General features: G+C 38.5%; 1 protein-coding gene and 1 long non-coding RNA gene across 2 annotated transcripts in view; one reads left to right on the forward strand and one right to left on the reverse strand.

The window, feature by feature from the left end:
* The window catches only part of Cntnap2 (contactin associated protein 2), a 2,081,518-nt gene that overhangs the window by 796,941 nt on the left and 1,256,933 nt on the right, over nucleotides 1-27,644 (reverse strand). The window contains exon 12 of the mRNA XM_042273149.2: nucleotides 6,254-6,373. Within this exon, the coding sequence (XP_042129083.1) occupies nucleotides 6,254-6,373 (120 nt within the window). The remainder of the gene's footprint in view (nucleotides 1-6,253; nucleotides 6,374-27,644) is intronic.
* Nucleotides 13,088-25,729, forward strand: LOC143272297 (uncharacterized). The gene is made up of 3 exons (XR_013049733.1): nucleotides 13,088-13,198; nucleotides 24,297-24,372; nucleotides 25,668-25,729. It is a non-coding gene; the product is annotated as an uncharacterized LOC143272297 (long non-coding RNA).

The following is a 27,644-nucleotide window of genomic DNA, read 5'->3' on the forward strand; positions in this document are numbered from 1 at the left end:
CTCTGATTAAAAACCCCAAGGCATTAGTGGGACAATTAAGAAGTAAATAGTTTATAGTCAACATATTGTCCAAGCCATAGATAATGAGTTAGAAAGCTTTGATGATGATGATGATGATGAAGAGATGCTAAAAAGAAATGCTCATTTCAGAAAACACATTCCAGATTGTAGAACAGATCCCAAGTGAACACTGTTGTTTATATATACATATGAGCTTGCACACTCGCACACATACATACATACACTCATACACATAAGCACATTCATGCACATACATACACACACAAACACACTCATACACATACATACATGCATACATTCCTACACATACATACATACATTCACACATATATTAACTACAGACTATTTCTAAGCATAATAGCCTGAATAAACTGTCAGACCCCATAGTTGACAATGTACATTACTTAACTTAACTTTTCAGAGCTTCAATTATAAAAACAAAAAAAATTATAATTTTAGCTACCTTGTGGTCTTATTAGTCATTAAAAGCCTTATGTATTATGTTTTAACATTTCATTTGTCCTTAATATCTTCTTTCTTCCTTCCTTCCTTCCTTCCTTCCTTCCTTCCTTCCTTCCTTCCTTCCTTCCTTCCTTCCTTTCCCTCTCTCTTTCTTTCTATCATCTATCTATAAGCATAAAATATAAAAATCATTTTTATATATTTCCCAGTATTTCACTTGTTTTTCTTTGCAACTGTTAATTTTAGTCTTTATTTTATGTATAATCAAACTTTCTTTTATTGAGGAATATGTTAAGATTACAAAATCACAAAACTATTAATGAAACACAGTACTTTATAAACCTAACACGACAGTGTAAGTCACACACAGAAAGGAACGTATGTTCTCGAATTAGGAACAATATACAGAGGGACATAGGTAGTCAGAGTTCTAAGGCCTTAGAGAGTACTGCCACTCCACTGCACACAGGTGGGTGTGCCCTGTGTGCTGTCCTCTTTTCTAAGGTGAGTGGGGACTCCAAATATGACACAACACACTGCAAGGACTGGTCACTAGACATAGCCAGGTGAAGACTTTTCAGATAAAATCATCTGCCAGAGTGAATCAAAAGATTAACTGTCTTATCTGAGCCCAACCAGGTATGTGCTAGTGGAGGGTGTGCAGATCAGAGTTCCTGCTGGGCTCAGAGCAATCCATGACCAAGGACCACGAAGAAAACAGGACCATGGGCCTTAAAACCATAAAGAATCGAGTCTCCAGAAACTTGAAAGAACTTTGAAGAAAATTCTAAACCTCACAGGAAATCAGAGCCCTAGTGGACTCCTGGCTCTCTAGTTTCCGCAGAATGTGCGTAGTCTAGCTAGCTCACATGTGCCAGACAATCACAGGGAATAGACATGGTGAGCTGGTGCTCCTGTGTGCTGCTGAGAAGGTGAGTACTGCAGGAAAGAGGACAGGCCAGGGGTTGGAGGTGAGGTGGCATGCACAGGTTCACAGCGGTTGTCACTGGCACTCGCAACTGTCACTCCAGTCACTCGTCACCTCCTGCCCACACTGCACCATGGGAATATGTGAGAAGCACAATAAAGACAAAGGAAGTAATATTCCCAGTGCCAGTGTGTAGGGACTTGAGCAAGGAGCTCTCTATAAATATTAGATTAAAAAGACATGAGCAGCTTTTACCATTATAGACCGTAATAGAATTTGATCAGCTAAATCCCAGGGCTTTATAAAGCACAAATTATGTAAACAAGCTTAATGGCTTTTTGATAAAAGTACAAAGCCATTGGTATGAAGAATGCAAGAGGTGTTTTCTGTTTGGACTTTAAACCTCATGCACCAGAGCACAGATGCTTCTTACTCAAAAAAAAAAAAAATGTTTAGTATGGTGGCCAAGTAGATGATTCAGTGAGGAAAAAGCTTGTGCAAACCGGACAACCTATGTTCAGATCCCTAGAATCCATTAAAAGCCAAATCCAACAGCACAATCATCTGTAAGCCCAGTGTATTTCTCTAGATGCTTGTAGGCCAGGCAGCCTGGTTAATGCAATGGCAAAGAGACCCCGTCTCACAGAGGCTGATATACAACATTGATTAGAGGATAAAACCCAGAGAAAAACAGACGGATGAGTTCTTTTAGAAGGGATTTATTGAAAACATCACTCCTTCATGTCAACTCCACAGCACTTAAGGACCCTCTCTAACTTCTAAGGAATGTAGCACAATTGATGGCTTCTTCCACACATCTGTGCAGCATCTATAGATCACCCATTCCTTCCGGATATGCCATACTTCCAGAGTCCTAGCAGCTATTATTTGGCACACTTCTGTTATAGCATGATATCCATGGTGTACTTTACAGTGATTCAAAATTACTCTGAAGTCCTCCATAATTAAATCATTCTCTAGAATCTTGACCATTTCAGTCTCCACAAGGACATCCCACTTGTCCCACCAAATACTGTTAGATGTGGGCACACATGAACAGTCATATATGACATATAATCCTGCCTGTTTATCTGCTGTGACCCCTCCTGTCCTCTGCCTCTTAGCTCTTCTCTCAAGCTTACTAACCCACTAGGAGTTTAGTTCTTTGTAATGAAGCCCTTTCATGCTGTGGGGCATTGATTTGTGGAGCTCTTTTCTTTCCTCACCTTTTTAGTACCTTATCTTCCTTTTATTTCTTAAGGTTTGTGTAGCAGAAACAATTTCTCAAGACATGAAGTGATATATCTAGACTTTATAGGCTATCTCTGCCTGCCATCCCTGCCTTGTCTTTACAACATTTCCTGGATATTGAACAGCACAGGGAAACCTTCATGGTATTATGTTTGGTGATGGCAATCCCATCAAAATACCATATAGAACATGGTACTTCCAGAATGGTTGATGAGTAAAAAAGAGCTAAATGACCTTTTAAGGGTCATTCAGCATGCTAAAAAAACCTATAAGTCAAGATTCTACAAGCGTTCTTGGACACACCAATATTTATAACTACCAAGTGCAAAAAGTTGTACTGTTCTTACTGCTCAGACTGTACCCTGATCCTTGGGTTCCATCCTTATGATTCTCTATCAGGAAGATATGGGCAAGGTGGAATTTGTAGTTCTGATGCACATCATGCTTTAATGCCCAGCAATGCATCTTTTCCCCAAATTAAAGCAGTCCTTCACTTTGTGTAGGGGGTTGTAATCATGATGCTTTTGTTTTGCTGTTTCTCTTCCCAAATGCAGATGGAAACCAACAGAAGTGAAATCTCAGGCAACTTCATTGTGCCATAAAATTATCAGGAGAAAGCAGGTTCAAGATACATTAAGTTCTCACAAGCTGCGCTCACGTTCTAGTAAGATTAAAATGAAGTTCAACAAGAAAAGATTAGAGGGCACTGGCAAATCAGCCATCCAAACAATTATCTAAAAAAACGTTCTGTAAGCTGATCATCTCTGGGGCACACCAGAATTCTTGGTGTAGGAGGAAATTTAGGGGACACTAATTCTCTTTTATGGTCTTCTCTACAGGGTTTCCACACTGAGGTCATGTCCAGCCCTTGCCGTTCTCCCTTCCATTTTGCATCATGCCTTGCTTCATGGTATTTTGAAAAGTTCTCCCTGCCCCTGGTGATGTTTAAAGTTTTAAGTTTTAGTGGTAGAATCCTATTTTCACTTGAGATCTTATGAAATCTTTAGAGGTGGAGACATGACACTTGTTTGGAAATAAAAGACAGAACTCCATAATTGATTTTGAAACATAGATCTAAAAATAACTGGCTGGCTTCAGATAGATTTCAATTAGAATCTTTAGAACAATATGAACAAATTACTTAATTCTTTTTTATTATTAAGACATTTTTATTCACTCTACAAAGCAATCACAGATTCCCCTCTTCCTTCCTCCCACCCCTCCAGCCTTCCCCTCACCAACCCACCCCCCATTCCCTCCTACAAGAAGGTAAGGCCTCCCATGGGGAGTCAACAGAGCCTGGTGCATTCAGTAGAGGCAGGTACAAGTTTCTCCTCCTGCCTCAAGGCTGTGAAATGTGTCCCACCATGGATAGTGGGCTCTAAAAAGCTAGCTCATGCACCAAGGATGGATCCTGATCCTACTGCCAGGGGGCCCCATAAGCAGATCAAGTTACACAACTGTCTTGTTTATGCAGGGGGCCTAGTCCAAATGGGCTACAGAGATAAATAGAGACTTCTCACCAGAAGAATCTCAAATGACCAAAAGACATTTAAGGAATTGCTCAACATGCTTAGTGATCAGGGAAATGCAAATCAAAATGACTCTGAGATACTGTCTTACACCCGTCAGAATGGCTAAGATTAAAAACACTGAAGACAGCTTATGTTGGAGAGGATATGGAGCAAGGGGAACACTCGTCCACTGTTGGTGGGAGTGCAAACTTGAACAGCCACTTTGGAAATCAGTATGGTGGTTTCTCAGAAAATTGGGAAGCAATCTTCCTCAAGACCCAGCTATACCACTCTTGGGCATATACCCAAGGAATGCTCAATCATACCACAAGGACACTTGTTCAACTATGTTAATAGCAGCAGTATTCATAATAGACAGAGCCTGGAAACAACCTAGATGCCCCTCAACTGAAGAATGAATAAAGAAAATGTGGTGCATATACACAATGGAGTACTACTTAGCAGTAAAAAACAATGATATCATAAAATTTGCATTCAAATAAATAGAACTAGAAAATATTATCCTGAGTGAGATAACCCAGACTCCAAAAAACAAACAAACAAATATGGTATGTACTCAGTCATAAGTGGATACTAGATGTAAAGCAAAGGATAACCAGACTACAATTCACAGCTCCAGAGAAGCTAGTTAACAAGGAGGACAAAAAGAGGGATGCACAGATGGCCCTGAGAAGGGGAAAAAGATGAGATCTCCATGAGTAAACTGGGGATGAGGGGTGGGAAGTGGAGGGTAGGGGATGGGGGATGAGAACATACTTAATTATTGGAATTTCAAGAAATAAGAGTATCTTATGTAATTGGTTTCTCTTAGACCCAGTATGCAGAAAATTATCTGGGCATTCTATTACTTTATTTGTACAATAATGATGGTTGCAGGCAGTGGTAGATAAGAATATAAAAGTTTAGTGAATATAAAAGGAGTGTTAGTTAAGGTGCCTATGATTATACAGCTGGTGACCAATGGAGCCAGAACATAAAACCAGTTATTGTCAGAAAGAACTGATGGTACCTAACATGATGTTAGAGCTGTCACATGTTGCCATAAACATACCAAAATGTAGGGCATTATATTGCCATTATCCTTCAGTATCCTAAGTCTCAGAAGTTCACACTAAGTGTTGGTCATCTCTTGGAGCCAGTAATGGTGAATGGCTTAGAGACCTTTCTGGATTTTTGAAGTATAATATACTGCCAATGTCTGTTAGAATTTTCTCTCCCATATTAGAGAGTTGTGCATCATATGCCCCACTTTGGGAGTTTGCAAAAGTCTACAATCTCATTTTACTGGCCTGAAATTTAATATGGAATTGAAGAAAAATCAGAATCTCTTCCTAAATAAATTTCATGAAAGCTCTGTGTAATCTTTGCAATTGCCAGAGAGGGATCTGAGTAAACAAAGGATACCCTTCTATGGAGAACAGAGGAAGGTCAGCAGTGGCTGATAAACCTTCCCCAAATATAAGCCAGGGAAACTGGGCAGTGAATCATTTACTCAGCCTAGGACACTAAGTTAGGTGACTTTACATGCCACTTCTTTCTGTGAACTTAAACTTTGAGATTTTACTTTCTTGATTTTTCCTTAAAAATATTAACTATCAAAAATATTAACTATCCATTGTTTAACTCAAAGATAGACTATTTAAAAAATATTTATTTATTTTTATTTTATGTATATGAGTGTTTGCCTACATGTATGTGTATATACACAATATGTGTGCCTGTTACCTATGGAGGTTAGAATAGGCATCACCTGGAACTAGAATTAGAGACAGTTATAAGCTGTCATGTAGGTGCTGGGAACTGAACTCTGGTCCTCTGTAAGAGCAGCAAGTGCTCTTAACTGCTGAGCCATGTCTCTAGCTTCAAAGACAAACTTATAAGAAATTACTGTGTCAGAGTTTTCATAGCACATGTTTTGGCTAACAGGCCCAATAAGATTTAACTTCTTAGAAGGTGTGATGAGAATCTAGCATCAGAGCAACAAACCGTCCAAGGAGCTATTATACTCAACATACAGAAAAGCCATCTTTATGAAACATAAACGTGACACAGTTACCTGTCATGTTGCAATAAACCTTCAGAGGCCCCAGAGGTCCACTGCCATCAGGATCTATCCAGTAGTAATTTGATGTCTGGCCGAGGTGTTTATATGCTTCGCAGGAGGGCTCGTAGATGGCTGGAATGAAATATCCCACATGAGCATAGCACAAAACAAATATCTCCCCAGCTCAAAGCCCCAGTCACACACCCAGTGCTGGCGAGCTGCTGTATGGAACGGTTCTTCTTTTTAGAATGAACATTCCTTCTCTCTGAACTTAAATTCCCGACTTAGCATTTTCTCTATAAGCATTTCTAACCCCAAAAGCTACTTATATGACTTTATAGTTGGCAAAAAAGATAGACCTCATCAGTAAATTATTAAAAACACATGTAATATATGTTTTTATTGGAGCTCACGGCCCTTTAATTCATAGTCATTTGTAGCCATCATCTTCTTACTATAAGGTATTTTATTTTGAAAGATTGTGACTAATTGAACTATCAACTAAGATAAAGGAGATTTCTCTCTCAATTTTTGTATCACTAATGTAAATTTCCTATAAATCATATATGATTTATAATCTTCTTGTGCGTTGGGCAAAAGAAAAGCTTCTTTCCTGATTAAGTTTGTTACAGGTGCTTTAATACATCAAATCTAGATTGTATAAAAAGCTTGCATTTGCATAATTAAATTATAGGTTCTTTTCCATTGTTTGCCTTTTTCTTTACACATCTGTGATACATTTTCTTCTTCTTGAAAAGGTTGCACTTGTTTTCAGAAGTACAAAATGGACATTTACATATCTCCTTGGTTGTGTTACTCTCATAAAAGCTATTAAATAAAGTTTATTTCCTCCAGCAGTTTCAAACTGACATTCATGAGGACTGTGAATCATTTCCGAACAGAACAAGGAGACATTCTTGGTGAAGATCTGTTTACCTGGCACATCACCTGGACAGACTTCACAAAGTGCTCTTGCACAGTGCTCCTAGGATTTGCTGTGTGTTAAATTGGGAAATAGGGAATCTGCATCTTTCAACTTCTACCAAGTTTTTCTGCCCCTCTTCAGCTGCTTGTGGCACCTCTACCCAAGGATGAGAGATGTTCAGCTCTCTTTTGTTGTACCAATGTCACCACACTCAGTCAAATTCCTCTATAATTCTTTAATTGACTTGTCCCTTCTTCCCTCCATTCCTTCTTCAAAGAATGAAGGCAAAGAGTCTCTGCCATGTGTCACACTGTACACCTGTCTATGCAAATCTAGCTGGACACAACCCAGACTCAAGACCTTTGGATCAGGATTTGTTTGTTGATTATGTGGGTATTGCTCATGCTTCGAATGCTATTGGAAGAGGATGTGGCTAGAAAAGTAAGCAGAACCCAATAATCTTTGCCCCAGGGTAACCATTAATAGGTCCACTTTCAATCTCTTAAGTGTCTACACAATAAACTACATGTTTTCTCTAATTGTAGACACCATGCTAAGTAAAATGCTGTAATAGAAGGCCAGGAAAATGTTTTTTAAATGTTCAGTAGGAAGATGCTATAATTAGATGTAGGCTTCAAAATGAAAACTCCATGTAGTAAATGGTAGATTGTAGGGAACTATCAGGCTGTTGCTGCTTTTGGCTGGTTGAAAAATGACTGGTAGCTGAACTAAAGGAATGTGGCCAATGATAAAGTTGGCAGGACTGAGTGCAGCAGTTCTAAGGTCAAGATGACATGGAGGCCATTTGAATAGAAGTGAGTGGGAATAACTGCCACTGCAGGGTGATCTCAAATCACAATCTCTGAAAACAAACTAGGCGTGTTACTAATGACAGCATCTCCCCAGGTTAAAATTTTAAAAAACCTTAGTTTTGAAAATTTTACATATGTATACAATGGATTATCATATCTACGCTCCATTTATTCCAACAAACTCCTTTCATGTTTTCACCCAATACCCTTTTCCCAACTTCATGTATTCTTTTGTAACCCATTAAATCTAGTTACAGTTGTCCAAATACACATGGGTGTTGGGACTCTCACTGAAGCATGGAAAACCTTCCAGTGGCCATGTCCCCAATAAGAAATTATTCTATGGTGGGGCACCTTACACAGCCTTGATGTGAGGGGAGTGGCTTGGATCTGCCTCAACTGAATGTACCAGACTTTGCTGACATCCCATGGGAGGCCTTACCTTTTAGGAGGAGAGGGTGGGAGGTGGGTTTGAGGGGAATGGAGGAGGAATGAGGGGGTGTCTGTGGTTGGTATTTAAAATAAATACAAAATTTCTTAATAAGGAAAAAAATAAATAATTCTTCCCCAGAAATGACCCACACCAATAGTTTCCCAGGAGGGAGGTAGGACCTGGAAATCTTCTACCTCCTCTATGTGGGACATTTTCTGGCTTGATCTTGTGAAGGTATTATGCTGGGAACCATGGCTGCTGTATAATTGTGACTGTGCTTCCTGCTTGCTCACTCTGCTTCCTGTTTATAGTTGAAAGGTGACCTCTCAGCTTCCTTTCCCTGTCACCATGTCTTCTCCATTATTATGAACATAGAGACCTCTAGAAACACAAATACTTTGGGTCATGGTATTTTATCACAGCAATAAAAAGTGACTAATACAGGGTGGGCTGAGTCACCTGGAGGTAGGGAGTAGGTCATAGATATGACTGAGATAGCATTGTATACATGCATACAATTTTTTAAAAGAATGAAAACGTGTGCTTTGCTTTCCTTGGTTGAATAGCACAGAGCAGTCAGGCTGGAGCTAATCTGGAAACTTCTTCCATACTGTCTAGCTTTCATAATATGGAAATTTTTACAGACAGTTGGCTGGAAAGCTAGCAGTGGTCCTTCTTGACTTTGGACCTTGCATACTGTAGTACCAACTTTCCAGACAGATGTGCCCACTGGCACAGTAGTGGTACAAGTATTGCAGGGATGAACAACTTCTTTCTGATTAGATCTGAGATCTTTTGTGAAAGACACTAAAGTATTATAGACCAGTCAAAGGCAATGTCTAGGTAGGCAATATGCCTTAGGAGTGAATCTACTAGTTTTGTTTTGCTAAATGGGCACACTGTCAATCTGCCTAATATTTTTGTTTGTGCCCATAGACTTGTCCTGCCTCAGCCTTTATCAAAGAACTTTCTTTTTACAATGAATTGTCATTAATGGAGAAACCATGGCTAGTTGAAATGCTGGGGAAAAGTAACTCAAACAGTGTTCCGGTTTAAATAGGACACCTGCATCAGCTCCTCCTCCCCAAGGACTGGGAATAATGCAGTAAAAATAACGGAAAGAACAGATGAGCCAATGTAAGAATGTAAGAAAATAGGGAATAGAGGCAGTAAAACATTGTCTTTATGAGCATGGCATGACCTTGGCACTAATGAGCTCACAGCAGTTGCAGCTGCCTTCATGGAGGCTTCACAAGATAGAGCCCATCAACATCCAGTCACAGATAGGGGAGGGGCTCATGTCAGTTAAAGGTTTCGGGGAGAAATGAAACCCCTGTCTTCAGCGATGTCACTGGTGAGTTACTCACTCTCCAGTGGAGAGCTCCATGCCCATGCCTAGGCAGACAGCCTTAGTTAAACATAGTGGATCATAGAGCAAACACACACACACATACACACACACACAAAAAAAAAAAAAAAAAAAAACCAACAAAATATGATGGGGACTGGGGAAGTCTCCATGGCAGTGGGAAGAAGATAATTGAAGGTAGAAGTGTGAGTGTAACCAGAATGACTCATATACATATATGAAATCAGCAAAGAGTAAATTAAATTTTAAACAGTATATGATATGTTTCATCAACTTATATCATATTGTATCATAGACCATCTTTATGATATGAAAATTGTTATAATTGCAATAGGTCTTCCTTGGCTTTAGCAATTTGCCAACGTTAACCGTGGACTCTGATCCAGCAGACTTGTTATACAACTTCCATGGCTCGTGCAGAGCTGTTTCAGGGTTGACTTTATGTTCAATATCCTCAAGCCTACTTCTCAAGTTACATAATGTCTCAAGTTGAATTCTCAGCTTGGGAAGATTTAGTTAGGAATATGGATCTGAAGTCAAACAGACTTAGATAAACACCGAGAGAGAGAGAGAGAGAGAGAGAGAGAGAGAGAGAGAGAGAGAGAGAGAGAGGATTATCTAACCCCATTTAGCCATGTCTGCAAAGAGATTACTAGATATGTTACAGTGGTCTCATAAGGACTGGAATAAAAATCCCATCCACCATTGGCATATTGTCTGATGAATGGCAAGCTTTTAATGGGTAGCACTACAAGCACCATTTATATTATTAACCTATGGATTGTTTCCTGCCACTCAAATTCTTCCTTCTTAAGGGGAGTCTCCCTAGTGAACATGTGTATTTTTGTAATAACCCAGAACACTAATACCTGCTTGCAGTTGACTCAGAAATTGATCAGCTTCTTCCTCTAAAATGTATTTTTATGTAAATACCTTTCCTAAAGGGGTGTGATTGGAAAATGTTCTTTCCTCTATTCCATATCTATAACATCCTAAAAAAACAAAACAACAAAAAAAAACTGAACTTAAAATTAACTTATTCCTTGTTCTAATTTTATTTTGATAAAGGAGTGTTAGGTGGCTTATCAGAAGTACATGGCTATTAAAACATCAGTACATGGTAATAACTATGAAAATTGCTTATCCTATTTCTAGGTAAGTATATAGGCATTTGAACCATGGGTTTATAACTTTGCCCATTCAAGATACTAGAAGTAAATGTTGAAGCCTTTGGAAGTGGGAAATTCTGGTAATCAAGAAGCGCTTCTTTTGGGGGGTGGTTGTTTTGTTTTGTTCTTCAACTCTAATAATTATTCTGTTCAACTTTAGCCTACAACAGGCTGCTGTTGACTCATCAGCACACACAGAAGCCAAGTCCTTTGCAAACTCCCATGTATGAAAATCACAGAGAACTGATTGCCATGGGGAGGCTCTGACCTCACTGCAAGGAGACTGTCTGCGCAGAGAATTTGCAGCTGTAAGAGGCTCCAAAGTGAGTTGGCACTGCTGGTCTTCTGACTACATCCTGAGATCAAGGGTCTAATCTTGAGATAATCAGAACTCAGGAAGTATGGCCTGGCTTTTCATTTGTACTTGAATAAAGAAAACGTAGGTCATTGGCAGGCAATATAATAAAATTTAAATACAGTGAGGTTGGGGAGGGGACCTTATATTCTTCCAGGTAATGAAGAGGCATGGAACACAAAGCTATAAATAAAACATATCATGCCAAATATATACTTGTATGACTGCTCTGAAAAAAAAAATTGGAAGGAAATATTGTGGCTGTTTTTGAGCAATGAGATTAAAAGAGATTTTATAACTTTTCTGCATTTTCCAAATTATTTTGTAATATGTATCTGTAAGTTTATGGAGATGTAGTTGTGGCATAGACCTATCTGTGCATATGTGTGGGGTGCGTGTGCACTTACATGTGCACTAGGAGGTCAGACATTAACATCAAATGTCTTCTTCTATCACTCTGTACATTCATTTATTTATCTATTTATCTATCTATCCATCTATCTACCTATTTATTTATTTATTTGCAAGGATCTCTCACTGAAACTGGAGTTTGTCAGTGCAGCTAGACTAGCTTTCCTTAACCTCCAGGGATCTTCCTAGCTTCAGGTCCCAGCCTTGGAATTCCAGGCATGTGGAACCACTACATCTAGTCTTTTACATGGATTCTGGGATCTGAACTCAAGCCCTCATGGTGTACAACAGGCATCATACAGCCTGCTGAGCCATCTCCCTGGGCCCCATGCATCTGTTTTTTTTTTTTTTTTTTTTTTCTTTCATTTAAAAATACACTTTAACAATGTGTATCTGGATTCATGACACTGAGATAAAATGTCCAACAGCTGCGATGTAGCAAACTTTTCATTAAATTTATAATCTCCATAAGTAATTAAAACATTTTCATTCAAACCTTTCTGTCATTTTCTCCTGGAACTTCTCCTTAATCTTTAATTTTCCCAAGGATACCTACAAACAATAATACCTCCTTAATGTGGGGGTGAAATGAAACCATACCCTCTGTAAACTAAAAAGCATGGTGCAGAGTTAGATTATGCCAAGAATAAGCAAATGAGAACATTTAGGTGGCGAGTCTCAGCCTGTGTGCCCTGTGCCAGGTCCAGTCCCAGCTGGATCGGGTGATTTTTGCTGATCAAACTGCAGGAGACCACAAAGCATGAGGCTAAGGAAGCAGCCACTGCAAGAAAAGCATCAGCCAAGGCATCATCAATAATCAATGCTACAAGTAGACTGCTGAAGAACAGGAAGGTAATGGGGCTGATGGCAAAACAAATAGACTCATCAAGTCTATCGATCTATCGGGGAAGTAATTTTTCTCTGTTGTAACTCCAAGTGCCAAATAAGAGGTCTCATATTATTCTATATATTCATAAATAAATCTCAGTTGTTCAGAAAACCGACTATTAAGCACATCAGATGGAATTTTACAGCATGGGGGAAACCTGAGAAAGACAATTCCTAAAGATTGCATTCATTTTCATAGAACAATGGATGTTACAGAAAGCTTGCTGTAATATCATATTGCATATAGTGGACAATGATGAAGAGATTGCTCATTAGTTTCCAATAGCTTATATAACAGATGGCCACTTACTGACTTGATGTTAAACTAATTTATTATCTTCAGTGCTAGAGATAATAGTACAGCTAATAATAATGATGTGTCCCTGGTCACAGGATTGCAATGGGATCCATTGGGCTACATTTGGCATAATGGCAGGACTCTTTTGAATGTTCCAGGGGAGGATTTATTTCCTTGTTTTTTTCCAGTTTTCAGAGGCTGGGAACACTCCTTGGTACATTACTTCTATGATGATTAACACTGATTGTCATCTTAACAAGATACAGAATCACCTTGGAGACAGCTTCAGGCATACCTGTGAGTAATTGTGTAGATTATTTTAGCCTCTAGGTATGTCCCCCATAGGCCCCTATGTTTAACACTGTCTAGGTGAGGTTAATTAAAGTGGGAAGACCCACTTCAACTGCAGGTGGTGCCATACCATAGGGGACAATCCTAGACTGTAGAAGGAGGAGAAAGGAAGGGGTTGCTGAACACAGGATTCATCCCTCTATTTTCTGACTCCAGACACAGTGTGACCAGCTGCCTCAAGCTGTGCTTACCATTATAGACTGTAATCTCCAACTAGGAGCTAAATCAAATACTTTAAATACTTTCTCCCTTCAATCTGCTTCCTGGCAAGTGTTTTGTCACAGCAATGGGTCATGTAACTACTACAGTCCCTTTTCCCGTCTTCTCAGCCATTGTCTCCTGGTGGAACTCTTCTCAAGCTGCCTCATGCCAAGTCTCCCTTTCACTGTCTCATCTCTTTCTCCAGGAGCCCTGTTATAATGTTAAGTCCTACTCAAATAACCAAGGGAGGGCTTGAGAAAGCCACTCATGAAACTTCTTGGACATACCAGGTGATTTAGTCATCAGTTCCACAGACCAAAACACAGTCATCTTGTAGTGGAGCGGTGTTGTTCTTTCAACCACACTTGCTATGCTTTGAGCATGAAGTATCTACCATAGGCTCAAGTGTTTCAATGCTTCATCAGCAGCTCATAGACTTGTTTGGGGAGGTCATAGAACTTTTAGGACAAACTGGATGAAATGGGTTTTCACTCTGGCCCTTTAAGTAGCCAGATCTCTCCTACTTCATGTGCCTGTCATAGCCATGTGCTGCTCCTATTTCTCTTTCTTCTCCACTCTGGGGGACTGACACTCTCACAAACTTTCAGCCACAATAAACACTACTCTACAAAATCTCTTTTTTAAGGTGTTTGGTCTCAGCAATGAAAAAAATAGTAATTAACACAACCGTATAATATAATATAATGAAGACATTTGAAGAGCAACTTTTACTAAGCATCTAATGTGTTTTCAGTGAAAGAACCCCTCCCCCCAAATATTAAGTAGAACAATAAAGAAACATGTATGAACAAAGTTCAAGGTCCATAAGGCACTGGAAGTTATAGCCATCTGTAGAACCTTGAACAAGCACATCCTTTGTTCCTGCAGCCGTAGCCTAGGAGCAGCAGGGAGAATAGCTGTTAAGGCCTCAGATGTGGCAAGGGCCTGAGCAAGACTGCCATATCAATGCGGACATGGCAAAAGAGTTGTGAGCAAAAAAGTGCAGCAGGCTCAATGTTGTAGGCAGTGCAGCATCAATTAGAAATAATTAGACTAAGGATGGAGAGGGGGCCCAAACGATCAAGGACAGCTGATCCACCACTGGGACAAATGAGCTAAACAGGCTCTGGCCCCTTCACTCAGCGACTGAGCATGTGATGCGCTATCTTCCTGTTACTGTTTTGAAAATCATGCAGATCAGGTCACTGAAAGAAGGCATGGTTTAAAATTGTTAAGAAATTAAGCATGAGTCTAGAGTGCACCCAGCCATACAGGTTTGCTGTGGAATACTATAAAGCAGGATTTCCTGGTTGTAAATATTAGGGTATAACCCACTTCTGACAAGATTTGATAGAACACTAGAATACTAGGGAAAAAATGAAACAAGTTGCTTATAAGACATGACATTTTGGATATCCATGGTCTGTGAATTCTCTTTGTTTCCCAATGTTTGATGGCAGAGTGGTCCATGCTTACTATGCACATACAGAGTGCTCTAGGAATCTGGTTCAAAGGTTCTGAAAATGGAGATTTACATTATTCCTACACGAATAAAGACTTTTCACATAAAATGTGAGCACTAGAAAGCCATTCACATGGGACATTTTGGAATGGAGTGACATTTTGGTGATGTCAAAGTACTTTGGTCCCTGGGGTCCTTATTTTTCTAATTTATTTCAATCACTAAGAACTATATGGTATTCATTTGCTTTTCAAAATGAAGGTTCTCTATTAGAAGAAGATATTTCTTACTCACATTTGGTTAGAGAAACCAGCTTTTACAGAGCCTAATTATTCTTGTGACGGTAACTATTGAGGTTTGTGCACAGCCAAGATGGAAATCAAGAAAAAAAAAAGCAATGACCTTGAGACCTCTCTCCATGCAAACGCTAATTCTAGGACCATGCAATTATTTTTAATTAGCACAATGTGAGCTTCACAATAGCTAAGTCCCCATTAACACTTCAATATTAACCTCATATGTTCTCTGTCTCTTTGGATCTTGTTTTTAAGCCTTGAATGATGCCTTGGGTAAACTACATTATTTCCCCCAGGAGCTATTTTCTCATTATTGGCACACAGCTGAAGACAATGGTAGAGAGTGTGGGCTCATACACATACATTCTGCATGCTAATATTGCATTATGATCTTTCCATGAACTTAATTTCTGTATGAGACACTATTCATGTTAGCCCTCTAATGGATCCATTCCTCTACCCATGCCTTAGAGGGAGGGTATAATTTGAGGGAAGATAAAAGAGAAAGACAAAATTTTGATTTTCTATTAGAAGAACAATAGCTTATAATTCTCTTACTTAATAAGTCCTTCAGAAATTGTGTTTGAAACCAAAGCAAAATCTACTTTTGTTATTTCACTGCTTTTCTTCCTTTCCACATACTCTATCTGCCTTCTGCCTTCTGCTTGAAGGGTCCCAAGCCCTTCTGTCATCTATAGTGGCCCCAAAGTATTGCTTTATGGAAATCAACAATCCATACCTGTATGATAATGATTACAAACCAGAATTTCTGTCTCTGTCACTGTGGCCGCCATCTTTCTTCGTAACATTAATATCCATCCATTCTTGATATTGTTCTAGCTTTACCCTACTAAGCACTGACTTGTCCTCTATTTCATGATCAAACATGAACAAGTCTGGTTGTTTTGTTTACTGTTACTGTTAAGATACAGAAGATTTAGAAGTGTGGGAGAAACCTACAAAACCCAATGATAATATGACAAACTCATGCTTCCCTGATTACCACAAGAGACCTCAGAGACTGTTCATCACTTGTAAAGGTATTACAAAGCCTGCCCATACTGTTACCTTGCTCCACAAACTAAACCTCCTTTTCCCATCTCTTGCCTTCTCACTCTTATTCCCATTGTCACTAGGTCCCTATGGTGTGGCCAAGAATCTTAATTCAAAATAGGTCAGCACTTGTATGTACTTCCTTTGGTATAACTCTGTAGTAAACAGTTCCTCCCCCTTTCTTTTTGATAATTGATTTACCAAAAATCTATTAATGTGGTACTCATTCATTGTACTGGGAAGAGAAATAAATAAATTGGTCATGGATTCTAGCAAATCTGTGGGATAGACATGCTGACAAGAATAGTGTAAGATTTGCTAAATGTTATAAACAGATATAAATAATACACTAAGAAATTTTAGATGAAGGATCTGATATCTTGATACAGGACATACTAGAAAGTAAAGGTTTTTATGTGTGAAATCATTTGAGCTAAATGTTAAATGATGAACAAGAGTTTGTCTCAAGTACTCTCAACATGCTAGGCATCACCACTGTCGTAGGCTTCTTCAAGGATGCTGGGCATCACCACCGTCTTATGCATCCTCAAGGTTGATGGGTATCACCACTGTCTCGTGTAACTTTAGAGATGTCAGGTATCACCACTATCTCATTTTCAAGCATGCCACAAGCATCTACTCCTGGCTTTTACTAAAGTCATCATTCTCTGTGGTTTTGACAACCATGGTCACTGTTGGCCACCATCCCTCAATGAAACTTACCTTTTTTCATACTACCTGTGTTTCCTACTTGATTTTCTTTTGCCTCTGGATGCCCTTTCTTGTGACTCATGCTGCCACTTTTGTTCCAGGGAGAGAGGAATAGCTATTCTTTGAAGTATTGTCCTCAAGTCTCTCTCTGCCATCTGATAAGAACAATTAGTTCACTTGTCTGTGACTAGTCACCTAGGAGAAGGTAGGGCCAGGACTTGTACATTACTTGTATTAAACACCATGAAGATTGTCCACTCCAATATCACTGAAGAAGATGATCATTCAGTTATTATTGGAGGATGGTGTTGAATAAGCCATGAGAAAACAACTTTTGAGGAAACAGTTTTTTTTTTTAAACATTTATCTGTATATATGTTCATTTGTGTTGAGGAAGAAAATGGGATGGGGATATTATCCCGTGGTTTTTAATTTAACAAAAATGCAGTCAATTTAATTAAAAAAAAGAAAGCTTATTTCTGATTAGAAACAGCTAATTTCCAATGCAAATTTCAGCCATTTTGAATAAAGTTATCTGGATGATTCAAATAATAAAAAATTATAACTGTATTTGAATTCTAATTCATGGCATTCAAGTGCTCTACTGTAATATATCCAATTTAATGAATGAGACAGTACAACTAATTTTAAATGTCAAAGCCTTTGAATTCAGTAGCAAAATAATCATTAAAATTTGTGACCATTAGAACAATGTGGAACAGGATGTTTCCCACAGCAGACAGGGCTATGTCTGAAGTGCTATGCAATGGAAACAAACCTAAAGGAAAAACAAATGTCCTCCTCTCCATTATGGGCTGCAGAAAAGAGTAACACCATGGGAAGATCCCACTAAGCATCACAATTCCTATTCTGTGTCCTTGTTCTATAATTTCCTGGCTCTGCAGATCAGGATTATTGGACTTTTCCATGTAGGATTTCTCACCTAAGGTATGGGTGTTTGAGTGGGTAATATTCAAGTTTCACATTGTCTGAGTTTATACAGTGTTTCAAATGATCATATCTGAGGAATCTTTGATTAGCTTTTACTGTGCCTTATCTATTACATAAGCTTTGGTATTATAATAATAATAAGTTATGATTGATCTGCCTAGAACTTATAGAGGCCTTATGCATGCTGTCACAGCCACTGTGAATTCATATGTGTAACTGTAATGTTACAACCTGAAAGTATGGCTTTGGTGAAGTTAACCATGGATACTGGGAGAGGGAGAGTTAGTTTTCTTTAAATATGTAACCCTGGTAGGTCAAAATGCTCTGGTGGATGGCCATATACTCAAGAGTGTATAGGAAGCATTAACTATCCTGGTTCAGTTTTAAAATATAATGAAGATGCAAGGTTGAGTGGGAATGGATGAGGATAGGTGCATCCAGGAAGAGATGGGGGAAGCAGATGAATATAATCTAAATAAAGATTATGGATTTTTTAAAGAATTATATATATATATATATATATATATATATATATATATATATGATTGGTGATTTTAGAGTTTTTTCTCAAGGTTAAAATAAGGCTCAAATATAAATGATTCTGTTAGCAGAGAATATTCACCAATGGACTAAAATTGGGAAAATTTGGAGAAAGTCAGACACCTCTTGCTCACAGCTTTGAATCCCTTCACCTAGCCCTTATTCTAACACCCTGATGATATGACTACTCTTTTTAGACTTCAGAAGAGATGTCCAAAGAGATAATGGCCATGATAACCATTCGTGCTAACATAGAGCTCAAGTGTAGGAAAGTGTGTTTCAAACAATAATGGCTATGACCTTGTCATGTTACGCTCAAGTGGCAGTGGAACCTCTAAGAAAGAAAGAAAGAGGGAGAGAGAGAGGGGGGGAGGAGAGAGAGAGAGAGAGAGAGAGAGAGAGAGAGAGAGAGAGAGAGAGAGAGAGAAAGAAAGAAAGAAAGAAAGAAAGAAAGAAAGAAAGAAAGAAAGAAAGAAAGAAAGAAAGAAAGAAAGAAAGAAAGAAAAAGAAATTTCCATACTGGCAGAGGCAATTGCTGTGGTCATGATTAGTAAATACAAGTTGTGGGTGGGGGGAGCATACCTGGAGTCCAGGAACATAAGTGTAATAGATGTTTATGTTTCTCTGTTTGCCATTAATGGGAAAGAAAAATTGGAGATCTGTGGCTTGTCAGGCACACACTGATCAAGGACCTGAATCACCTGGAGGTGAAATCAAACACCACAGACACAACTAGTTGTAATACTGACTGGGGATGAATTTGTGGAAACTTGGGTCATACCAAATCAATACAAACAATTGATTTGGATTCAGCTACCTCAATGTATAATGTCTTTTACTCCACAAATACTTTATACTGAACCTATGTAGAGAATGCTGGAAACTGCCTGTAATGTGGCTTTATGACAAATCTGCCTTGATGGAAGGCATATGTTTCGTATGAGTAGACTCTACTTGAGATCTCTTATGTTTCAAAATACATTCTTTTGCTCACACTATTTGTTATTCTTTCGTCTGTTATTATAGCCAATTCCTTCTTGGATTGGACCATATTCTCACAGATACAGCACCTCTCATGCTGTCCTTGCTTTTGTCTCAAAATTCATTAATTCTATGTTGTATAGCCCTCCCTAGCAAACTAACCTCTTGCACATACATGACAGAAATGAAACAAATACAATGCTTCTGGAACTACCACATAATATACAAGAATTAACTTCATCAGTGTGACTCTTGGGCAGAATGATCACAGTACTTCATGATACTCCTCAAATTTTCCATGGGACTGAGTACCAACCACTCAGTCCAATCATGGGTGGCCATGGTCTGCTTGATAACACATCTTTGTATGGGATGCTTCTTTTCTAATTAATTTTCTCTGATGATTGTACTCCCAAACAATGAAACCAATGTTCCAAAAGATTTATTAATCCAGCTGGCCAGCATGTGGGGGAAGCCCATACCCCAACAGTTACCCCATCATTGCAAGAACAATTATTTCATGCAGTACCAATGCCTACTGTCTCACCTGTCTTTTGTAGGGTTATTTATCTCTGAATAATCCAATGGTGACCTGAACAAATCCTTCATTAAAAAAAAAAAAGAACAGCACAAAAAGGAAAAAAAAAACATGAAAAGAAAAGAACCTCTACTTTAAAAGATGAAGTATATGACAGGTTAGGAAGCAGTCTTGAATGATAAATGGAAATTTAGATAATTAGACTATTGTAGTGTTTGGCAGTAGCCATTGTGCTGGGGAGTTATAATTAGGTATCACTGCAGTGCTCAGGCAGTTTTGGAAATTAAGTTATCAGCGGAATTGCACTCTGCAGTCAGCTTCTCACTCTTAGAATGTCAAAGCCTGAGTGGACCTGAGCTACCTGATGTTCTAGAAAGGCTCTGTAAAAGAAGGCATGCTGCTTGGTCACAGGCATGTCCGTTATCAGAGCCAAGATGGTGTCACCCTGCTTGAGTTTTCTATTACCCAATTGGTAGCTGGATGATTTCAGCTAAGTCTCTGCTCACTAAATGAAATAACATGTTTAAGACAGCTAACAGACTTCTATTGCTTCACCCTCAGTGAACAGAGAAAGGGCAAACTCATTTCAATCATTAAATATCAGAAGAGTAGAAAATATTCTTTTAAACAGTTCTTCTATGCATTCCAAGAGCAACTGGAACTATATTGAGTGTAACCAAAGTTTTTTGAATAATTCATGCTCTGCTCAGCTTACCTTACTGGATACAATTGAAAATTGGCCATATTGATTTCTTGCCCAATAAGTAGTGAGACCTCATTTATCTGACGTCATATGGGAATGAACTGTTCATAGGACCGTAGAATTTCAGAGCTGGAGAAGACCTTGGAGATTATCTAATCTAGCTCCCTCATTGTAAATAATTATAATAATTACAACAACAACAACAGCTGTTTGAGCTCTCCTCGTGTTTCATATTCCATTCACAGTGTTTTGCAAGCACTGTGCCATCTGGTTTCAGTGTAATCCTATGTGGTAGATACTTCTCTTTCCATTTTACAGTGAAGGAAAATGAGGCTTAGGGTGATGAAAGGAACAGAAGGCTACATAACCTCAAAGCCACACAACAGCCTTGGAGTTGAGCTCTAAGATCTGCTCTAAGCAACTGCACTGTTCTGAGTCACAGATGTCCTCTGGTCCACTCCGTCAAAGTCACTTACTTGCTAAGCATCTATGGCCAGACTAGACTCCAAGCCTCTGCTCACATAGATGTTTGTAGAATCATATTCTTTACATAAATGCAGTTTTCCTTTCTGTAAACACTGAAACTTATTTTTATTTAAGCCTTTTAATGAAAATTAACACTGAAGTTAAGGCATTAAATATAATTGCCATTTATTGTTGACTCAGGCTTCACCTACATCAATCATTGTATATGCTTCAAAGCACCATACTCTCTACCGAGGATCCTGGAAAATTAACTTTTCAAATCTCCTTCTATAACTGCCACGTCCTTCCTATGTTGTCACCTGGGATATCATCCAGCTATCATATAAACTGTAACATGCATTTTTGTCCTAATGCATAGAGTATAAAATGCATAGAAAAAAATGTATCTGTGATGGATTTGAAACAATACAGGCATGAATTTTCAAAACTGAATGCTTTAATTTTTTTAAATGAGCTATAGCATAGAGTTGGTAGCTATCTATTTATTTTCTAACAAAGTAGAGGTAGCCAGAGGGAGGAATACCACGTAAGAGAAGAGGTGAGATGTGAATGGCTTCAAGAATGAGAGTTAAGTTCTGGGGCATGGGACTCTTAAACATCACCCAGAGAGAGTTAAGATTTCAAAATAAGCAATTATTGAGCAAATACAATCAGAATCAACCAGAGACCAAATTTTCAAGTAATCGGCCAACCTGTGTTTTTAAAAACTTAACTTTGATTTATCTGTCAGGATCATGGAGAGGAATTTAAAGAAGTAGAAACCACTGACTTCACTCTTGTGATGAGAGGGCAAGAACAATCAACATTGAAATCCCCTCCTAGCCTCTAAGCTGTCATTTTGAGGCTGTGCTAGGATTTTCCCCTGAAATATCATCTATGATATATATGCAAATAATTAAAAATAAACTTCTTGGACTCATAGCAACAGAAATTATAGAAATATGTTCAAGGAGCTTTTTATTACCCACCTCCCATGGTATGCCCATAGATTTAGATTCTATGAGGAAAAGTGACACATTTAAAAGCAGCCCTTCCTGTCAGCCTATTTTTACATAGAAACAGCAACAGAAAGGTTTAAAAAAATATATATAAACAACTACATTAGTATAGGGGTATGCAAATGGATTCCCAGACCCTTGAAAAACTATTACCACATTATGAAAGATATGCATGTATCTGTTAAAATGTTTAAAGTGCTTAATTTTATTTTTAGTTGAATGAAAACTCAAAAGGTCTATGTCACCATCTTGTAAAGAAATGGTTAACCCAAACCAAACTAGTGGGAACTCATGAACTTTAGAACAACAGCTGTGGAGTGTCCATGGGACTGGACTAGGCCCTCTGCATAAGTGAGACAGTTATGTAGCTTGATCTGCTTAAGGTGCTCCCTGGCAGTAGGATCAAGATCCATCTCTGATGCATGAGCTGGCTTTTTGGAGCCTACTACTTATGGTGGGACATATTACTCAGCTTTGAGGTGGGGGCGGGGGGAGACTTGGACCTGCCTCAACTGAATGTATCAGGCTTTGCTGACTCCCCATGAGAGACCTTACCTTGTTAGAGGAAGGGATGGGGGGAGTGGGTTTGGGAGAAGGCTCAAGGGATGGGAGGAGGGAAGAGAGGGGGGAATCTGTGGTTGATACGTTAAATGAATAAAAAAAAATTCTTAATAAAAAAATAAAAGGTTGTATTATATTACATTAAAAAGTTGTATATTCCATTACTCATGAAATTTTGTTATCAATAGTTGAAAAAATAAAGACTACCATGGAAATAAATAAGTGGTTAACCACATTGGATTTGCAATGGCGATTTCTTTTTTTAAATATATGTAGATTTCTTTTTTAAAATATATGTTTATTACTGTGTACATATCTATGCGCATGTGAATGCAGGTGCCTACAGAGGCCAGAAGAAGGCATCAGATCCTCTGGAGCTGGAGTTGCAGGTGGTTGTGAGATGCCTAACTAAATTCCTGTCATCTGCAAGAACAGCAAGTGCTCTTATGAGATAAACCATCTCCTCAGCCCCCGCTCTGAGAATTTCTTTAAGGAGAAGTTAATTTGATTTCACATATGATGTAAACAAAGTGTTTTCAATGTAAATATAGTGCTGACTACTGTCCAGTGGAACATACCTCCTTGCATGCAGTTTTCGGGAAATCTGTCTCTGCGTGTTATTATTGGATTTACACTAGAAATTTCTTTTAAAATATTGTTTTATTACTGTGCACGTATCTATCTATGAGCATGTGAGTGCAGGCACCCATGGAATCTATAAGAGGCCAACAGCCACCCTGGAGCTAGAATTACAGTATGCACTTGAAGAATGAGTAAATGTAGGAAAAATCTGACTTTATATGGAAGAAGAACACGGAGACTGTTTGACTGAAAAGTTGGTCTCTGAAATGCTGACTTGAAAATTAAGTTTTAGTGTAATATGATAATTTTTATAAGATATGATGATTAAAGCCAGTATAGATGGCCTTGTTCCAGGCTTCTTGAGTCACATAAAATCTCAGACTTTACATGGCTATCCCTTCCCCTGCTGTGATTAGTATATGTGGATTTCCTCTTCTTTGTCCCATGTGCTTATCCCCCTCTGTAAGAAGAGCTGTGATCAGGGTACCAAGGCTGTCTCTTGATGTGTGAAATGGGAAGATAAAAGATGTCAGATCTCTTTCTCTGGGCAAAGCTGCCTTGAAGTCTGCTGCTGTATATTGCTGTTGATCAGAGAGCTGACCGAGGGTAAATATTAATCTGTCCTTACTGTCTGCAACCTACTGTGGTAGCTCAGACTTCTGCCTCTGCCATTTCCCACCCAGAGATGGCTGTTTTGGGCTAAGTAGGGAAGAAAGTTCTACACAGGGATACAAAGGACTTCAGTGTGTTAAGATATTTCATGGAAAAAATTCACCTTCATTAGGCACTTATAAGATTAAAACTTTACGGGAAGAAATTCATCCACAGCGAGAACACCAAAGAAATTGGAAAATGATTTAATAGCAGCCATACTGGATTTGAGGAAGCTTTTGTTCTTTTTTCCTTTAGAAATTTTAGAATATTTAAATAGGAAGCTATCTTAGTCTTCCCAATAATTCTGTCTGGCTCCTCATTTTATAGGTGGGAAAATGAAAGCCTGAAGGCGATGGCAGGTGGCATGCAGACGGCCACTCATTCACCCCAGATGCAATTTCAGGTAAAGTTAGATTCCAGCTCTGTTTCCAATGATACGTAATTTTCCATTGAGACTTTAATCACTACTTCTTAACCCAGTTGACTGTGACACAGCTGCGAGCCACCTGTTGTCATCCATCCACTACCATGATGTGTTTTGGTCTTTTACCTCTGGATGTTTGGTAAATATCAGACAACGGATGAATGTGGGAAACTGAGGGGATACTCAGTGGTTCAAGTCAGGTACTAGACTTTGGCTTCGTTTTTCCTACTGGGACTTCTTTTTTTTATTTAATTTTATAATTAATTTAATTTTACGTATCAGCCATTGATTCCCCTGTCCTCCCTCCTCCTACCCCCCTGCCCTCCCCCCCATCACCCCCCCATTCCCACCTACTGGGACTTCTGTCACTGAACTGTCACTTGAGTCTGAGCAAGGGGAAATCCATGTCTGGTATATTGTTCTGACATGCTCATAAATTCACTTTATTGTGAGAAAAGAGAGCCATGGAGAGGTACTTGATACATTTCAAGGTGAGGACAGCAGGAATGAACTCTTAACACACATGCACTTCACCTTGGTTATGAGTGTCAGAGAACATTATTGCTGTTGTCACAGCCAAGTTCTGTACCCACCTGGAGGCCAGTTTACCTTAAACCTAAAAGTCCAGTCCACTGTTAGATTGTGTTTCCTAGAAATTGCAGTAAAGCTTCATCCATGATACTTTAACAATATGGCTCATAAAGAAGACCTGAAGAAGCACAACATCAATTACATACTAACGTCAAAGCTCATGGGGTCCCACCCATTGACAAAGAACTACTAAGAACTAAAGAATGCTGAGAGCTGGAGAAATGGTATTCTCAAGTGATGTATTCCCAATCGGCTATTTAATATCCAATATCAAGCCCAAGCAACATTAAATGAACTGGGCATATCTTTTATTTGCATCTAAAATGATAATATATATATATTATCATATAAATAAGTATATATATATATATATATATCAAATAAAAAAAGACAAGATTTAGAAAGGGGAGCAAAAAGGGGGGTACCTTGGAGGTACTTAAGGAAAGTGGAAAAAGGAAAATGATATAACTAAATCTTACTTTAAAAAATTTAATAATAAAAACTCTAGTCTTGGAAACAAAAGTTGCTTTGGAGGGGCAGGGGAGAGCCTCTAGGTTTCATAATTTTCTTTGGATTTGTCTGAGGTATCAGTCACTTTACCAAGCCATCAACCCAAAGTCTGTTTGTCCTTCAGAGCAGTGAGGCAGCCTGGGTAATTCTGGATCTTTTCTTTGTCCCTGCAGGAAAGCCAGAAGGAATGGAGCTTTGTCTTCTTAACAAGTTAAGTTCACTGGAATCATGGCAACTGACTCCAAAGATCAAATTAATATTCAATCTCAGGGATAACACCAGGACTTCTTATTCTGAACAAGACTAGTATTTGTGGTTGGAAAGGTTTCTAATGTAGGGCTGCTCTGGGCTCTGGTAAGATATTTATGAGTCATACTGACTTCTATCCTGTAGTAGTCAGTAGCACCCCACTAGGTGGCAATCATCAGTTCTCTAGATGTTTTCAAATTCTTTGATGGGTCAAAATCATACCACAATATTGAAGTGACATTAGTAATACAATGTCTAAAAACCAAATGTAGCATCTGCATTGACAGGGATCTGTCTAATTCTTTACTCCAAACCCCAAAAGCAAGTTCTGACTCCTTTGAACCATGCAGTTAGATTGTCAACTCCATAGTTATGTCACTAAGTTCTCGGGAATGCTAATGCTTTACCTATACATGGTGATATAAATGAAATTGTATAATGCCAAGTCTATGGCTTAGGAAAACTAGAACTTAGAGTGTACTTCTTGAGTCTGAAGTAAATATTAGCAACCATTGTGACTATATTTACAACTCATCCTAGTGGCTTAGTAGTGTCCCATGCCCTGTGGCCTCTGAAGGACTGGGAAAGGGATAAACATTTAAATATGTATTCATAATGGTTTCAGCATGCAGTGTAAAACATTACCGCCATTTTGACTTGGAAAGCTGCTTTAAAAGACTCAGTTTGAATTATAAGTCTCCTGCTTCACTCCTATTTATGAATCTTGCAGGAACACATACAGAGTTCTTGGCCATTCAGTATTCATTCATGCTCATTTTCCTGGAAATTTATTCTAGAAAGAGTTTACATTGAGCTATCACATGTATGAGCATTATCAAAATTGAACACTATGTAAACACATTCAGGTCATGAAAAGATGCCCACTATCTCTAATAGTTGAAGTAGGAATAAAGCAAGTCTATGATGAATATTTATTATATTCATTTATATATATTTAAAGATTTATTTGTTTTTATTTTATGTGTATGAGTGTCTTGCCTTCATATATGTATGTGCATCACATGTGTACAGTGCCCATAGAGACCAGAAGAGGGGGAGTTACAGATGGTTGTGAGCCATCACATGAGCAATGAGAACTGAATCCTGGTCCTCTGCAATAACACCAAGTGCTCTTAACTACTGAGCCATCTCTGTAGCCTTTATTACATTTTTAAGACCCACATGAAAATAACACAAGGTCCCCAAATTCAAACATGATTCTAGCTCTGACTTTACCATAACCATTCCCATGATGTTAGAGAGACTATTCAAATTCTTTCACCCTATGTTTCCTCATCAGTAAAACAGAAGTGATAACCATTCCCCCGCTGGCATTATAATGAACAGCAAATGAATTAGTATGTGACAAATTGCTTCAGGAAGCCTACCTCTCTATACCACTTAGTAAAGTATTATTCTGGGCTTTGTCACTGAGCCACCACCTCCCATTAACAGTATTAATACACCTGATGTGCTGAATGACACTCCAGACCTTGTTAAATAAATAGCCCAACACTAATAATTGGAGAGTCAGCTACACTCTGATCAAGCAGGGACCTCATCACCCCTAGACAAGTCCTGCAATTTTCTAGCAGTTGGAATAATTTTTTTTGTACTTAGGAACAGGATGAAACATTATAAAAAACCCAGAAAAATATATTTGTAGCTTACATACATCATTTATGCTCTGTCAGAAACAGGGAAATATACATCCACTTTGAAATCACTAATGATAGAACTATCTAGGCATAAAATCTTTATTTTATGAAAACCTGTGGCTCTAACAGATGAAAATACCCAACATACTTTAGAAATGAAATCTCAACACCCTTGATTATCTGGCATTTGTTTTGTAAAAAGTTGGTAATATCATAACAATTCATTTAGGAAAGAAGGAAAGG

This window comes from Peromyscus maniculatus, chromosome 3 (genome assembly GCF_049852395.1).
Source record: "Peromyscus maniculatus bairdii isolate BWxNUB_F1_BW_parent chromosome 3, HU_Pman_BW_mat_3.1, whole genome shotgun sequence".
In the NCBI taxonomy this organism is placed as follows: Eukaryota; Metazoa; Chordata; class Mammalia; order Rodentia; family Cricetidae; genus Peromyscus; species Peromyscus maniculatus.